Raw genomic sequence first — 16,559 nt, 5'->3', positions numbered from 1 at the left:
AGAACATCTGCTAAATGCTATGTGATATAATGAAACATACTGAATACAACCAGCTAAACACAGGTTTAAACAATGCCAAATGCCCCACTCCAAAATAATAGCTAACAGCTAACCTTTTACCTGATAGGCACACTAAATATTAATTCATGTATATTATTACACAGATAGCCCAGATAAATCTTATATTGATGTTATGTTATATAGAGGACTCTGTACATTACTGGAATCTGTACAAGGAGTACACTTAATTCAAAACAAAATAAATGACACCTGTGTTTACTTCTCCTAATGAACAGATGGAGCTATGATGGACAAGGAGAAACCTCTCTCCTCAACTGTAACTAAACTTTTAACAGGTGCAGAGCTGCCAGGATGACTGAAGACAGCCTGTCTGCAGAAACCTGCAAGGGGGTGGCAGCCCCAAACATTGCCTGAGCAGTTTACAGAGCATGACCCCATCTGGATCTCTAAAGTAGCATATTCTCCCTTTGTCATTTCACTGATCTAAACTGACGTGTGATTCACTAGTACAGTATGGTTTCCACCATATTGCTTTCACCCATCTATACATTGTTGATCAGCTGAAGGATGGATGTGAATTTTAAGTTTTCTGATGCAGGCCTTCTCCAGCTTCCTTCTGCAGCCTCAGTGGCTCTGCAGGTTCACAGAGCATGACCTGTGTGGATAAGATAAAGTGGGGCTCAATGAATACAAGCCCATCCCGGTGATTCGCATATCTGTTGAATCGGCCTGACACTTATGGAAAGAAAAGAAAAATAAGCCCAGTGTGTCACTGTGTCCACAATGTATTTAATAAATTTGTATATGTATATTTGTGTAGTTTACAGTGTATGTATACACTGAAATGGAAACCAGAGGTTTTTGTATTTCATCTGGAACTCATCTGAAAATATGCTTTAAAGTGATTTCCCCAGTGGAGACAGCCTTCCACAGATCTCGTCTCGTCGTGACCGTGATTCCAAGGCGCCCAAGGTGCTTTTATTGTGCAGCAATCTATTAACCCTGCCAAGTCCCTCCCTCTGGAGCAGCGAGTCAATTATGCTGCTCCACGTGAGCCGGCCAAACGTGGCTTTTGGCAGGACCGGGACTCGAACCCCGGTCCCCGGTGTGCAACTGCAGTAAACTGCAACTGCAAGTCTGCTGCATTTTAGCCTGTTGCGCCACCGCGGCCCCCACGTGTTCAATGTTTAAATGGGGGTTGGGTGGCGGGGGGGCTGCCCCTTTGGTCAGGTCATGCCCCTACGAGGCAGCTGTGGTAGCCATTCTGAAGCGGACGTGGATCTCCATGGAAACGCGTGACTCATCCCCGTGTGCACGGGGGCTCATCGCTCCGCTCCCCATGTCTGCGGCACCACTGGCCGTGCCGTTTCGTAACCGGGGCCGGATTCTCCTGCGCAGTCCTGTGTACTGATCTGAGCAGACGCTGCCCTCTGGTGGCGATGAGAGGGTAAGTACATACATGGCTTGGAACAAAAGCAAAACAACTCTGAACCCGATAGAAAGGAATTAAGATTGCTTATCTAAATCAGCAAAGGTTTTCAAGCCACATAATTGGTTTATTGCACTAGGAACATCAGTATATCTCATAGCTCATATATACACAAAACTGAGCTGTTGGTTACGATGTCACTGGGCTGAGGAGACACAGTACCCGCACACAGATGCTGCTCCCAAATGTGATGCAATCACAAGGACTTGCACATTGCACCTGTGGCTACATTACTGTACTATTGTATGTGCACACACCTCCGTGTTTACACTGTTACCAAGGTGACTGTGACAAGGGACAATCTGCAGGAGGAGACCGTTACAGATGACACCTCCCAGAAGATGAAGGGTGCTGAATATGTCCCTTTGTGACACTGAGAAAAAGACAGGTTGTAATTTCAGAGTAGTGTGTGAGGGTTCAATGAAATAAGTATCAAGGCAGTGTTGGGATGGTGGGGGCTGGGACTCCTGAATGCATAGGGATAGTTCACTTTCTGGATTTTTAAGAATATCATTCCAGATGTAGTATATGTTCTTCAGTGGCCCAGACAGTGTTTTGTGCAATGAAGGAGATTTAGATACTTCCTGAAGTTTCTGATGACCTGCTGGCATTACATTGGCTAGTACAGGGGCATTGATGGGTTTGTGGATTAAAGCAAGAAAATACACTTCCAGTAAATCCCAAGCAGCATTATTATACAACAGCATTATGTTTGTGGAGACTATACATATGAGCATATTCAATTTATAGTATTTATTCCCAAATATGTCATGTTACTTCTTTGTGGCACAGTTTAAATGCTCTTCACTCCAAAGTTAAGGACCACAGAGGCATGGTTTAGATGCAGCTGGCCTGGCCAAGGAATTGCTGCATGGCTGCCGTTAGCCAGGCTAAAACAGAACTAATATATAAAACAGCAGAAAGTGAACTATTTCTTTAAATTAAATACCCAGATGAGACCTTTTTAATGCGAGACTTTCTGCATCATCATCATCCCACATTGTTTGCATAGCTTGAATTCAGAGTCAAAATAAGGAAACCGAGTTCTACACTGCGTCGTTTCATCTACCTGGGTGTAATAAAGATTGGCTTTTGTTGAGAAGGGAAGGGAGGCAGTAGGGTCCTCCTGAAAATATCAAAGGAACATCCAGGGCCTGTAAGCGCACCAACCTCAAGCTGATGCCTTCAGAGCCGACCTTTAAGTCATAGCACACCAGGCACAGTGCGCAGTGCAGCTTGCCACTGCCGGTCATTACGTCAGTCCACAAAATGAGCCCGGCAGGCGGGTTAATATCGGGCCTGTGCTTTCTCAGGACTCTCTGTCCACAGGCTTGCTGACGACATCTTCAGTCACACCCTTTGACCTGAGCTCATCCTGGACCCTCAGCAAATACCCTGGATCTGGGTAGCCAAAGCTGGGGAGAGACAGACAGAAAGACGTTTTGATATTCTGTATGTAATTTCTGGCGTTCCAAGTGTGTGCTGGGTTTCATTACAACGGAGTGCCCTTGCTTCATTGTTTTAATTAGTTAATTAGACACGCGATACACCCCACGAGTGAAGTGCAATTCCCACATTATGCTGGTTTCTAGTGTGCAAGGCAGAAAAACAAACTTCCAGTTTTGATTTATGTTTCATTAAATTGAATGAATGTCAGAGTGAGATAATGGCTGGGTTAATTACATTAAGTAATTAAGAGCAGAGATAGGATGAAAGAGCAGCTTAAATTCTGGACCTCAATTCATTGAGATGGAATGCCCAGGGGCAGAATTGTGTTAGCTATAGTATTCATGTGCATGTAACCAGCTTCAATATTCATCAACTGACCTTTGAGTGAACACTATCGCTGTACCTGACTATTTTTCCCAGCGAACCATGAGATAGAACCCAGTGGTGAGTGTAAAGTGTTGTGGGTTTGTCAATATTAGATTTACTGTGTGTCTATACAGTAGTCTGCTAATTACTTTGTGCCACTTACACAGAGTGGATGCAGGCTGTCTTCCAAGTCGCTGTATACATTGGGCTTTGCCTTGAAGATTACGGATTACAGAAAGGATTTGAATTTGTCTGGTGCACTAGTTATTCTGTCCTCACTTGCAGGTAAACGCGACACAAAATAGCAATGGCCAACAGTAACTCAGTTTGAGCTAAGGTAGGATGAAGGCTGATATCCAGTGAAGCATAACATGGTCAGAGCTTAGTGTGTTTATACCCAGCTCATTGTGTGCTGAAGCAATGTACCCACCACTGTGGTCCCCCTTGCATGTTGGTCTTGTGGTGGACGTCGTTCCAGGTGATGACGTTGGAGAGGCCGGTGGTGGCTGAGGTGCCGACCGTGAAGAGGAGGCGCTGGTCGAAGGCCCTCCGCAGCAGCCGAAGGACGCGCTCCCCCTCCGTGTTCGCCGGCAGGAACGCCCGCCGAGATGTGCCGGCGTACCGCCGCCCCGGGTTTGGATGGCCAGCCTGGTGATCATTTAATTCATTCATTTTTTCAATATTTTTCCAATCACTAAATTAATTTAATTAGAATTCTCATTTCAAGGGAAGGTGCAGCCAGGCAGATGTAGGGGGTTGATTAAGTGAGTAGATGCAGAGATTAAATAAACAAAAGTAACTTTTAATATGTTTCTTGTGCATAGTGATATGCTTCTTGTATTTATCGATTTCTTACTTTGAATTTTTTAAAATATGCAATTTTGTATTCTTATATGAAAAATTCCACAGCTGTTCTTTCCACAAAAGGATGAACAGCTATCAGAAATCACAGAACACAAAAATATCCACCTCCAAAGTATTTCCAGAGACATACAGTAGGTCAGGAAAAGCTGGCCAAAAACAGGCAAGACTACACTAACCCAAGCCTGTAAACAGGGTTTTAGTCTATGCAGTTGGATAAAGGGGGAAGCCAGGAACCTGAACTAATTTCAGGGCCATTCATATGACAGCAGCTAATTGTTGCTGAAAATGTTGTGTTGAAGACTCTGAGGGTAACAAAAGTCAGTGTCAGTTTTAAACCTTTAAAAAAAGCATAATTTCACACTCTCCTGAAGCACAACAATCCATTACCTTGCGAGCAAACCTTTAAAAATGCAGGTTGACTGTATATAGGTGTAAAATACAGGGAACAGGGACTAAACAAAGACCCAGATTTTTTAATCCCATTTTTGTTTGGTGTGTGAGTGAGTTCACTAAATCCTGTTTAATTTATAAAGGATCCAAAACATGAAGGCGTGGGATATTCTCTTTGGGGGGGGGACAGTAGCCTATAGCGAGATATTGGTATTGCCCTTTAAAGTAACGTTCACAGCGTTTGCAGTTACGATGGACATATTTGCGCTTAATATGCAGCACTTGTCCATCCTGTCATTACACTTTTTACAAGGACTGTGCAGAAATAAGAGGGATCTGCCCTCCGACTCATACGATGGCCACGAACTTCGCAGTTTTGAGTTGCGATTGCGCATTATGGTTCCTCATAAAAACAACCCCGTCGTCACGTCTGCCATGAAAATCTGAGAATTCACAGGGATTATTTCTTAAGAAATGCTGCAGCGATACACAAGTTAAGACATCTAAACGGGCTAGTGGTGCACACATCGACTGAAACAATGACAACAATACGATCGGATGATTAGTACATCGGATTAGACATAGGAGCACAACGAATGCGTTTGGTTGAGGAAAAGACAGAAAAACAGCGACCTCGAGACTATTAAACATTTAGCTGAGACCATTTGACCATTGTCCGCAGTGTCATCATACCCAGATTGCACGTCTAATGACCCATTGCTAACACCATCGATGACAAAATTCCAGAGAAGTTACCCCGCACATATTCTCACCTCCTGTATACCAGCTGGGAAACGGTAGTCGATTACTATGGTTCCACAGGACTCGAACCCGGGTAAACGCTCCCAGTTTCGGGTAACTTCCATCGAACCATTTTGCGGTTGCATTCCCACATAAGCGCCGTAGAATGTATTGCATATCGGGCAGGCAGGTTTTACTTTGAAAACTTCGCTAATACAGCTCGCGCAGAACGAGTGCATACACTTTTCCAGAGTGCGTTTCTCCACGATGTCGTCCATGCAGATTATGCAATGTCCTTCACCCGGGCCAGGGCTTCTTGGGCCGCCGGGAAGAGACGCATTTACCTTGGACATGATGGAGCAATTCTCTCTGGTGTGCTATTCCTAAAAGGGGCATCAATGCCTGCAATACTCCAGCGTCATCACAAGAAAATATAGCGTTGCCATTAGACCTCAGCTGTACTTTCCTGAATCTCTATGCTTCCTGTATGTCTAAAAGTGTACAATGACTCATTACATTTCTGGGTGGGGCGAATGTGCTGCGATTTTAACTCAGTTACCAGATTTAACTGAAAACCCCGGAGAAAAGAACACAAGCTATTTTGGAACAAACCGCAAGCATTTTAAGATAAGTTACGTGAAATATAGTCTATTTAAACTGGAAACCTAACAGTCAGTAGAACTTGTAGAAGCATTTCCATGTTACATACTGAGAACATACCATGGCATTACCCAATGCAGAATTTGGAGAAGAAAAGCACTTGGGTAAATTAATAAAATAAATGTTTCAAAGAATCGTACTAAGGTATCAGCTGCCTGTTATTGTAGTTACGCACCCTATGATTTCCGTTGGTGACTGTGGCGGGGAGTCCTGTGGTGTGATGCTTGTGCGGGGAGTTGTTTGGTATTCCCTCCCGCATTATTCAATAACAGTTGGGACTTTTCTAAAATTCTTCTTGATGAGTTCATGAATGACAGAAACAGAAAGCTGTTTTTTTTGTATTTTATCTTTTGTTTTCAGAATTTATATGGTTTTGTATGTTGCCTCTTGACCAGGACACCCCCCACATAAGAGACATTAATCTCCATGGGACTGATAAAGAATAAAAATTAAAAGTTAAGAAGAACTGTGTATTTAATTTGCTCAAATGAACAAAGACCACAACACAAGGCCATAGAACAGAAAGTCTTTATTCAAGTATGAAAATGTAAAGCACATTTTTTTTTCATTATTTTAGTTATTTAATATTAATAAAGAAGTTTGTCAAAAATATAAATCAACACAACTATAAAAGCAGAATCGAACCATTTAATTAACAATCATGTGCAACTTTTTTTAATAACTCTTATTTTATATCTTTTTTTAGATACTGCATAGAAACTGTTGCGCTGAATGTAGAATGTTCCTGTGTAAACTATTATCCTGGCTCCTGTAGACAGAATCTGTATTGGTCCCATAACTCAAAATATAAAAGTATAATGTATGTGGGAGGGGGAACCAAGAAACAACTTCTCAGTCTAATAACACATTTTCCCTTTACTATTTAATGCTAAAATTCAACAGAGAAGAATGCCCTTCAAGAACAATTAAGAGCCTGCATCCTTCTCTTCAACCTGCACACAAAGCTAGCTGTAAATGTGAGGGATAACTGTGTGTTTGCTACTCTGGGGTTAACTGCAATGCAAACATTAACATAGTTATGCTAAGAGCAGAATATATTTCAGTTAAAGCCTGATTACATGTACAATCTTAATGCTGCTGACTGCACCAATTGGGTCAAAGTATCAACCAAAAAATAGGTTACCTTTTTTCTGTAACAACATGCTCAGATGTTCTTCACTGTATACGAGGTAAAGGCACAATAAATTGCTGAAAGGACAACATTCCAGTGGAGGAATGAGGAATATAACAATGCCAAAATCTGCTTTAATAACAGCCTGAACTTTTTGCTGTTTTTACATAACTTTAATTGACATTAAATCAAATGCATTATTACTTGTTAAAAAGAAAATGAACAAACAAAAAAGGTAACTAACTATGAAATGGATTATTGTGCCTTTAATTTGGTTTAAGTGATCAACGTGCCCTTATATATTTTTGACATCATCTTATAAATCTGCTCATGGAATATGAATGAAACAAATAAAAACAACAACAGAAAATAAAATAATAAAAACCAAAAGCAAATCGGTGGTGCACAATGTTACAAGTATACATGGTACAGATTTTAAACCCAGTCAGTTGATGGCTTAACTCTGGAAGCCAAAGACAAAAAAAAAATGGGACAGTACCGAGAATCTCTGCCCTCTCTGGGCATCATAGGAGAACAGTACCGAGAATCTCTGCTCCTCCCTGGGCATCATAGGAGAACAGTACCGATAATCTCTGCTCCTCCCTGGACTTCTTAGCAGCAGGCTCTTATGCTGAAGCAGGAAGATGCAAAATACTCTCTAATAACAATGTTCCTCCTACATGAATCCAATAAAGGGAAAGCCAAAGGCTGAGCCTGCTAGGGTCAGTTTGATAAGAGCCTGCAGCTCAGAAGATGCACAATCACATCACCCTGTCAGACTCAAATCGAAAGCCACGCGACCTGTGCTCCCTCTCAAAACCATCTTCATCCATTGCACAATTACCAAAAGTGCCTGTTAGTGCTGTGATTGCAATGCTGCTAAAGTAAGAACTTTTTAATTTAAATTATCTTCTTTTTTTTTTTTTTTTTTGACATCACAACTGTGGGCGGCTGTGCCACTCCGTTAAGCCCATGCTCTCCTCCATCGGAGGCCATTTTCAACATTATTGAAAACAATTTGCAACATTTAATGATAGGAACGTGATTTCGTAAAAAATAAAAAATATTTAAAAAAGGCGTAAAGGACAGAAGATACAACTATTCAGTAACACAAAAAGTCACAAATAAATAAAATATATAGGGAAAAAACCCAGGGAAAGTAAACATCTTGTTTGTGAACTCTCAACATCTCGTGCCAACATAACATTCAAGCTCTTCTATGGTTTAGCCTTTTAGCCTGCCGTGTATCCGCATCTGACTTTGCGCCGCGCTTGCGAAGGTGCAGTGGAGCAGGGCCTTTCCAAGGTCCTGGTAACATAAACACACCAAGAGTCCATTTCCAGTCTGGCCTCCCAGACTGGCTTCCCACAGAATGGGGGGGGGATTATGATTTTAGGTTTTTTTCTTGAAGATGAAAGAGCCTGGAGCAGGGTGAGGGCGCTGCCCTCCTTACCCGTGTTTTGCGCTGGCACGCGTGCGGTCATAGGTCCAGGCTTCTAGAGGAGAGGCAGGGCCTGCGTGTTGTAGAGCAGCAGCAGCAGCAGTTGGGGAGGTGGGAGTGCGGTGGTGGTGCAGCTGGGGCCAGGGGCTGGTGGAGGTTCCTCTCCTCCCTCAATCTGTGGTTATCCCCTTCTCCCGGAGCTCCTCCGTCACTCGCACCAGGTATGTAGGGTCTGGGTACCCAAAGCTGCAGGGGTAAGCAAAAAATAAAAAAAATAAAATAAAATAAAGATTTAAAAAAGAAAATACTTTTTTACTTGAAAAATCATCATGTGATCTTCATGACCAAAAGGAGGGGCCTGCGCAAATCTGGCCATTGCCTGACAGGAGGTGAAATGTGAACTTCCCTCTAGGGTCTTTCAGTGCACTTGTCCATGGTTATAAGTATGCACTTAGTTGTACATTGCTCTGGATAAGAGCGCCTGGCAAATGCCTGTAATGTAATGACTGACCAACGGATCTGTCATTATCTGTCCACTCTCCCTTTCTGACCAAGAGGAATGTGACCACTGCATTTTAAGGAAAACACCAACATTTTGGGGAAATATAACTTTTTTTCCGACTTACCCAGACTTAGACCAGATTGTATTATTTCATTTTCATGAATTCACGTGCTCAATTTCCCTGTTAGCATAACGTGTTAGCTTGAAGCCTATAGGAGTCAGTAGCCTACCTCCTTCAAAGTGAAGAAATACACCTTACAACAACTCTGAAGCTGTCTTATTTACACAAGGTTTCACATGTATTCGAAATACACATGCAGGAAAAAAATTAAAGGAGGGATGTTGTTTTCGGAGAAGTGGGATGGTTGGAACTATAAACGCTGAACACACGTATTGAACACACGTATTGAACACATTTTTTTCCCCGCACGTCTATTTCAAGTACACATTACATTACAAGGCATTTAGCACTCCTATAGGTTTCAAGTATTTATGCTAATCTAACATGGAAACCGAGCCAGCGAATGCACAAAAATGAAAATTAAACGAACTTCTCGTCTGGGTAAGTCGGAAAAAAGGTATATTTCCCAAAACGTTGGTGCTTTCCTTTAACAGCATTTTTTAAGCGTGAGGATAGTGGGGAAAGCCCAAAAAAGTTTGTTTAGTCATACCGTGTCATTTCCATCTACCCTGACAGCACTGATGCAACCAATTAGCACTTGTTATTTGCATATAGTGGCGATGTACTGACTGAAGAGGAAAAGAAACGAGCAGCCGAGTTTCAAGAGCACTCGAGCGTAATTCATAATTACAGTATTTGTGCTTAGGCCACAAGTAAAGTCAAGCTTGGGGTGATTATCTACATTCGATAAATGTAGCATTATTTCTGAAAGACAGGAGTTACAGAAGTATTTACATTTTCATGAGCCAGAACAAACCCATTATGGTCATTTATTAGCTACATTAGATTACAAGCACTTAGCAGACACTCTTACCCAGAGTGACATACAGAAAATAAGAAAATCAGTGCAACTCACAGCAATACCAAAGTGCAATATCAGACAGAGGCCCATTAACAATCAATAAATGTAATGTTAACCAAAAAAATAACAGTTTGCATCATAACTGAAGAAAGTACCACTAGACAGAGTACCCACACAGCTATAATTGTAACATTATTCAAAGGGAAATCCAAAGAAAAAGAAAAAGGATGTTGATAGGGGGTCAGGGGAGCCATGGATATGAAGATTATTCAGTCTGTGTTGGAATATGGGCAGGGTTTCTGCTGTTCTGACTGCAGTGGGAAGCCAATTCCACCACCGGGAGGCCAGAACAGACAGGAGATTTGACCTGGAAGTGCTGGTATGCAGAGAGGGGAGGTGGCAGAAGTGCAGATGTAGCGGGATCTGTTTGCTGTGTAGGGTCTGGTGGTCTTGAATAGATAACAGAGCTGCACCAAGGCTTTGAATGGGATGAAAGCCGATATAGGTAGTCAGCAGAGGAAGATGGAAAAAGGGAGCGACATGACTGGGGAGGTTGTAGATCCATATTAATGTGGAACAGGATTATTTAAGTAATTGTAAGGCTACAAGCTGTTAACATATTAATTTGTCATGCTCTGAAAATGGCTGATCATGTTAGCGGGGTGTGAGAAGGCCAGTGAAAGGGCTCCTTACCAGCGTGGGCCGCCCCAAATAGCGGTCTTGTGGTGGATGTCGTTCCAGGTGATGACGTTGTGCATGCCCGTAGTCATGGAGGTCCCAATGGTGAAGATGAGGCGCTGCTCGAAGGCCCGTCGCAGGAGCCCCAAAACCCTGTTACCCTCAGGACTGTCCGGCAGGTATGCCACCCGGTCTGTCCCTGGGTACCGCACCCCTGGATTAGGGTGCTCCTGCTGCAAACCACCCGCCAAAAGAAAATAAAAATATACCCAAAAAAAGACCCACAGAAAAGTAAAAGGTTACAATTCAATTGCCTGATTACACAGACTTGATGATAATAGGAGAGTATGAATTGGAGGGCACTGGTTAATTCCATTAAATTGGAGTACTAGTTATATCCTGTAACTGCAAACCATGCCACTTAGTCCCATTAACTAATATTATCAAGAAAAGCAAAAAATGTCTAAATGTCTAACAGTAAGAACAGGTCTTTCAATCAATCCTGTAGAACATCCTTCTCTAGGAATTTTATCCCATTCTTCTTTGCATAAATGATTTATTTCAGACAAATTGGAGGGTTTTTGAGCATGACCTACTTGTTTCAGGTCTTGCAACATCACAGTATACCGGACAAGCTCAGTACAGTGTAAAAAAAGTTTCTGAATCCAGAAAGAAAAAAAAAAAAAGAAAAAAAAAAAATTAATTTAACCCAGGTCTAGAAACATGTAATTCATGCTCAAAAACCTACACATTTCTCTGAAATAAATCAGTTCTGCAAAGACTATGCTAAAATTCCTGTATAGAGACATAAACCTTTTTTCATTCAATAAATGAAATAGTAATGAATAGTAAAAAATGTGTTTTGTGCTGACTCAGGTTCCCTTTGTTACAGATTACAGGGGGTAGGAAAAGGCGAGCATTGCTGGGCTGAATGGCCTGTTCTCACAATCACATTATGTTATGTTGGTATTTTACAATATGGTTTCATGGCATTGCACCTTTAATAATTTCCACCTGTACCAATATCCTCGAAACCTTTCTGAGAAGTGCAGTGCCCCATAATTATAATATAGCTGTGCCAACTAAGAAACTACAGGTGATACTTGGCACCCGTTTTGCCTAGGAATGTTTACAGCTGATTTGAACACCCTTACTTTGTACCACAAATGCCAAGGGACCTTTGGCAACCTTATTGAAAATAGTACTCTAGTTTAGTGTCTTACCTGAAAGCTGGTGGTTCATGGCTGTGTTTTAATCTACTATGATAATGGCTTTAATGGCTTTCATTGGAAGGCTTTGTACACCCACAGCGCCTCCCACCACCCCTCCCTCCCCATTTTGGTGCTCACCCCCTGAATGCCGGGAGGAAAGCTGTATATGATGCAGATGCAGCCATAGCCCTCATGTCCTGGCAACTCCAGGTCAGGGTCTCTCTCCACCATCATGCTGCCATTGGCGGGCTGGTTGCCGATCAGCTGGCCATACACCAGCCGGCAGACAGGACACGCCCGCTTCACCTGGAAGGCCCGGTCCAGGCAGGACCGGCAGAAGGCGTGGCCGCACCTGTCAAGCATGGTCCTCTCAACCATCTCCCCCATGCATATGGAGCAGCTGGTGCCAACGTCATCTCCCTCTGCAAATGATGCTGCACCCAGCTCTCCCTCCCCCAGGGGAGGGGTCTCCTGACCCAAGGGTGGGACCAGGGTGGATCCCAGGTCAGCTGGCTTGGTGCATCTCAGCTGCTGCCTCTGGGAGCGTCGTGGCTGGGGGGGCGGGGCCGGTAGCAGGCTCCCCTCTCCGTCAGCCTCCACCACACCCACGCATGGCAGCAGAGACCGCTTTCTCTTGGGCGCCCCCTCTTGTTTGCTCATCTCCTTGCGAGCACAGCGGCACAGGTCAATGAAGGCTTTTCGGGTGGCAGGGGAGACCGGGTCCCCTGTTGTGGCACCCCCAGCCCTGGCTCCCCCCTCAATCGGCCTGAGCCGGACTGCACAGCACCCTCCTCTCTCCCCACGCCTTACGATGCCTGCACTCAGGCCCTGCTTGTCCTGAAATTCCAGCAGCCAGGGTCGTCCAGCAGCTGCCAGGTAATCCCACACAGCCTGTGACACCAGCACCTCGTCGCTGCCCTGCCCCGCACGCACACTCATTGCCACCGAAGAAACTGCGGGACAGGCATAGGGAAATGTGGGAACACAGTCATGTGCTGGAATATTTACAGCATGTCCAAGCCACTTTATAATTTGATTTTTACTTTATTTTTAGTTACTGGAAATTGTATATTTATTAATTTAGCAAAACTCAAATAAATTAACTTCGTATACGTAAAACGTTACATACTCATATTTTGATTTATAGCAAAACGTAACAGCTAATGCAAGCCATCTATGAAAATTACTTGGGCCTACTTATAGTTAGCTAGTTCGCTATCGGTTACTATAGCCTACACCGAGAACATAAAATAGGATTATATGCCTTTTCCATTTTACAGTTCTTTGAAACCTAAACTTCACTTTAATAAGACATACATATGATTAGGTAGTGTTAGAGCTACTTTACCTGAGGTAAATTCGACAAGTCGCGGTAGCTATCAAAGAACATCCCGAACTGGGCAGCCAATTGGGAATAATAGCCTAGAACTAACGAACTGCCACCTTTTAACGTCGACTTCCACGTTTACTTTATAGACAGCTAACTGAGAAACTGTCTCTTCTGTCTACCACCTCATTTGCCAGTTCCTTTGTCGAGGGGAATACCAACCAGCTAGGTATATTGAGAAAGCAGACGTGACATTTGCAAAACATTTCAAACTGGCAGCAATTTACAGGCATGTCCTGCCGATATAAAAATTGTTAAAATATAATCATCATACACACAGCGGTTGCTACGACCAGTCACTATTATCGCACGTCTGGCCTGCCATCAAATCAAATAACAGGCTAACTAGCTAACCGTTACGTGAGATGCAATCCGAGGCACGCTCCTTGTCAGTGAATGCCTTGCTTTTAAATCGAGGTTAGAAAAGCAGAACGATCAGTTATACACAAACCTGTATTTTGCATTTATAGCGTCCACACCACGCAGCAACCTATTAACTTAATTGATGTTGGTGTTAATTGGTGACAGTGTTGTTGGCCTTTCCTTCTCGATAACATGTAGCTGGCTACGTCGGTCTCCGTCTCGCAATTCCAACGAAATACACAGACAACACTGCCAACAGGCGATGATATCGCGACACTGCTACACGAGACGCAATCCGCTGCTGTAAATGTGCAGACTATAAACAAAGAAAATGCAGCACATCGGAATGTGGGGTTTCAGGTCTGATAGGTCAATCAAACAAATTACCTTGTGATCCCATAAATCCCCTTTAATTGTAGTTATTCCCGTTCTGTGTGAGTGAAAGAAGAAATTAAAAGAAAGAAAAAGTAAGGATGTGTTAAGAAAGGCTCAATTACACAACCATACAACAGGTTAATAAGTAACAGTAGCTAGTACAGATTCCAATTAACTTATACCACATTTCAAAATTGGTTCATCGTTTAACAGTTACGCCACATTTTATTCTTGTAGCTACGTAATTATGAGGACAGGCGAAGTAACGTTAGCAATCGACGATTAAAGTGTAAATCTTACCTTGTGTAGTAGCGAAAACCGGAAGAGCGTTTTTGAGATATTCCTTGCGAAAAATAATTACTATTATTGGTCAAGGCATCATTTTAATTGTGCTTATAACTTACTTAGGCTAGCTTTTGAAACACAGCAATGCGTGCAGTCCTTGCTTACTGAATTAACATTTAGTAGCAAGACCTGATGTCAATTCGAAAAAAGACTATGGACTGCAGCTTGCGGACATTTGCGTCCTAACTGTATTACAACCGAGCAAGCTGGATAATACCCACAGCCCTAGAGGTCTACAGTAGCTTGATATTTAGCAAGCTAGCAAGCTAGCAAGCTACAGAAATCTCTTCGCCCTTGAACAAAACACATCAAAAGCAAAACTTGATGAGCAACGTACGAAAACTTTCTAAGCTAAAGCGGGCAGATATAATACCGCTTGTCCTCCATTCTTATGACATATAACTTACTGAACTTCTGTTCACTTTTGAAGTCATGTTCAGTTTGTTTATCTTTTCCTTTAAACCTCCGTAAACTGGAAAACATGTCAGCAGGAAGTTCGTCACAGCGCTTTCTATGATTGGCTAACTTTCGGAAACGATGCTGTCAAATTGAAGGTCAGTTGAGGAATTAAACAATTATATTTCAGTTCAATAATCAGACCATTATCCGCTCAAAGCACCGTTCACGAAGTTACCTAAATTCAATTGTTATTTCAAGTTTATGTTCTAGTTTACCTGACACTCGTGCATCCCTGTTTTTTGAAGCTATTTTCGTAGCCCGACAATGGGATTAGTTCTTGCTCATTACTCCTTTCGATCTACGGTCAATAAATGTATTCAACACTAATGAGGGGAAGAAATGTATAAAAAATAGTATTATGTGTTACTTTAGTCATTACTACTACCCTCAATATATATATTTATAGTATGCCGTTATATTACCAGGTACGTCAACTTTTTTTTACAGTTCTGACATGGATAATCTAAGTGGGTAGGGAATGTAAGACATTGTCTTGCCAGTCAGGTGTAGAGAGCAGATGAAGAGAATCTGACCAGAACCCTGAGGCAAACTTCTCTACTCTTTCTCTTTCAAATAGTGCAATAGTGCATGACCATGTTCACTGTATTATGAAACGTATTGTGCTAAGATTTTGGGGGTGGGTTTTCCAGGTAGATGTCATTGTGTGTTCAGAGAAACAAATAATTTAGATTGAAACTTTCACACCTCTGTTGAGAGAGTGGCATCTAACCTTATGCAGTGTGAAGACTGACTGTCATAAGTTAAAACATATTACTGTCTTTGGACTTTGATATACCAATAATGGCAACTTCAAACTTCTTGTAAAAGATGTGGTATCTGACCATTTTTAGATGGGTGCCAGTGTGCTTTCTCCTGAATTGATGGAGGATTTTGTAGCAGCAACTAGTTATAAAATGTGGGTTTGGAATAAATTTGTGTGCACATTTATTATTATTTTAGATAAATAATCTATCTGAATTACAGCCCTTTTTACAGTCCCCCATTGTAGGAAAAGTAACGTAATGCTGCTCAGCTGTTGCATCATTAGCTCATGCACAAGAAAGCTACGAGTCTAACGAGCTGATTCTTGGTGTGTTGCTGCGTCTGTTGCTGTTCTCTCAACATGAGTGCCAATGCATCACGATGAGGCTGAAAAAAATAGAAATCAATCAGAGATAGAGCCAAAACATTGGGTGTGCAAAATCAACTGTTTGGTACTTTGTTGGAAGCAACAATACACTGGTGAGCTCAGCTCACGGATGAGATGATTAGCCTGCACCAAAGTGATGGAAAGAGGAAAAGGTTTGAAAGAAACTGCCCATGACCCACTTTAAAGTATTGCAAAACTATTATCCTTGCAATTAATTGCTTCAAAAATTAAATCAGATATCTCATCACAATGTACCTTTCGCAAATGTCAACAAGAAACAATTACACATCTACAAGTATCTTTTAGTCTTTACACATTTAGTTCAATTAGTTCAAATTAATGATTTAATGGTCTTGTTTTTACATTGTAATACTGGCTCATCTGTAATTGAAAATGTTATACAATGGTTGGCTAAATTCCACATACTCAAGTCTCGGGTTATGGCCACTAATCCAGAAAAAAAACGTCCATGCTTCCATGCAAATTTTCTACATAAGGGAGGATCTCTGTTCCATCCATCGAGATGGTTCTATCTTCATTACCATTTCCGTAA

At 42.2% G+C, this 16,559-nt stretch overlaps 2 protein-coding genes across 10 annotated transcripts; both read right to left on the bottom strand.

Annotated features, from left to right (window-relative positions):
- Nucleotides 1–1,556: 1,556 nt before the first annotated feature.
- LOC133139144 (probable E3 ubiquitin-protein ligase DTX3) lies at nt 1,557–6,033 on the bottom strand. 3 transcript variants are annotated; one of them, XR_009709786.1, is made up of 4 exons: nt 5,353–6,033; nt 3,756–3,973; nt 2,681–2,925; nt 1,557–1,883 (listed from the first exon to the last, which is right to left on the bottom strand). XR_009709786.1 is itself a non-coding variant. In XM_061258483.1 (3 exons), the coding sequence occupies exons 1-3, from the start codon at nt 5,671–5,673 to the stop codon at nt 2,820–2,822; spliced, it is 645 nt and encodes a 214-aa protein (XP_061114467.1). In that variant the 5' UTR covers nt 5,674–6,032; the 3' UTR covers nt 1,557–2,819. The 3 variants fall into 3 exon arrangements, 1 of the variants encoding a protein (XP_061114467.1); XR_009709785.1 differs by having other exon boundaries at nt 2,580–2,925; nt 5,353–6,032; XM_061258483.1 differs by having other exon boundaries at nt 1,557–2,925; nt 5,353–6,032.
- A 461-nt stretch (nt 6,034–6,494) lies between these two features.
- Nucleotides 6,495–15,981, bottom strand: dtx3 (deltex E3 ubiquitin ligase 3). Of its 7 annotated transcripts, XM_061257203.1 has the most exons (6): nt 14,805–14,878; nt 14,353–14,395; nt 14,065–14,107; nt 12,066–12,880; nt 10,732–10,949; nt 8,814–10,516 (listed from the first exon to the last, which is right to left on the bottom strand). In XM_061257203.1, exons 3-6 carry the CDS (start codon nt 14,075–14,077, stop codon nt 10,231–10,233), a joined length of 1,332 nt encoding a protein of 443 aa, XP_061113187.1. In that variant the 5' UTR covers nt 14,078–14,107; nt 14,353–14,395; nt 14,805–14,878; the 3' UTR covers nt 8,814–10,230. The 7 variants fall into 7 exon arrangements, with proteins under 7 accessions (XP_061113192.1, XP_061113191.1, XP_061113186.1 ...); XM_061257208.1 differs by lacking the exon at nt 8,814–10,516 and adding an exon at nt 6,495–8,799 and having other exon boundaries at nt 14,353–15,981; XM_061257207.1 differs by lacking the exons at nt 8,814–10,516; nt 14,065–14,107 and adding an exon at nt 6,495–8,799 and having other exon boundaries at nt 14,805–14,847.
- Between the last annotated feature and the right edge of the window lie 578 nt (nt 15,982–16,559).

The sequence above is a fragment of the Conger conger genome, chromosome 10 (genome assembly GCF_963514075.1).
Source record: "Conger conger chromosome 10, fConCon1.1, whole genome shotgun sequence".
Taxonomy (NCBI): Eukaryota; Metazoa; Chordata; class Actinopteri; order Anguilliformes; family Congridae; genus Conger; species Conger conger.
Note: the sequence above shows the minus strand (reverse complement) of the source record. Positions and strands in the feature narration are given on the sequence as shown.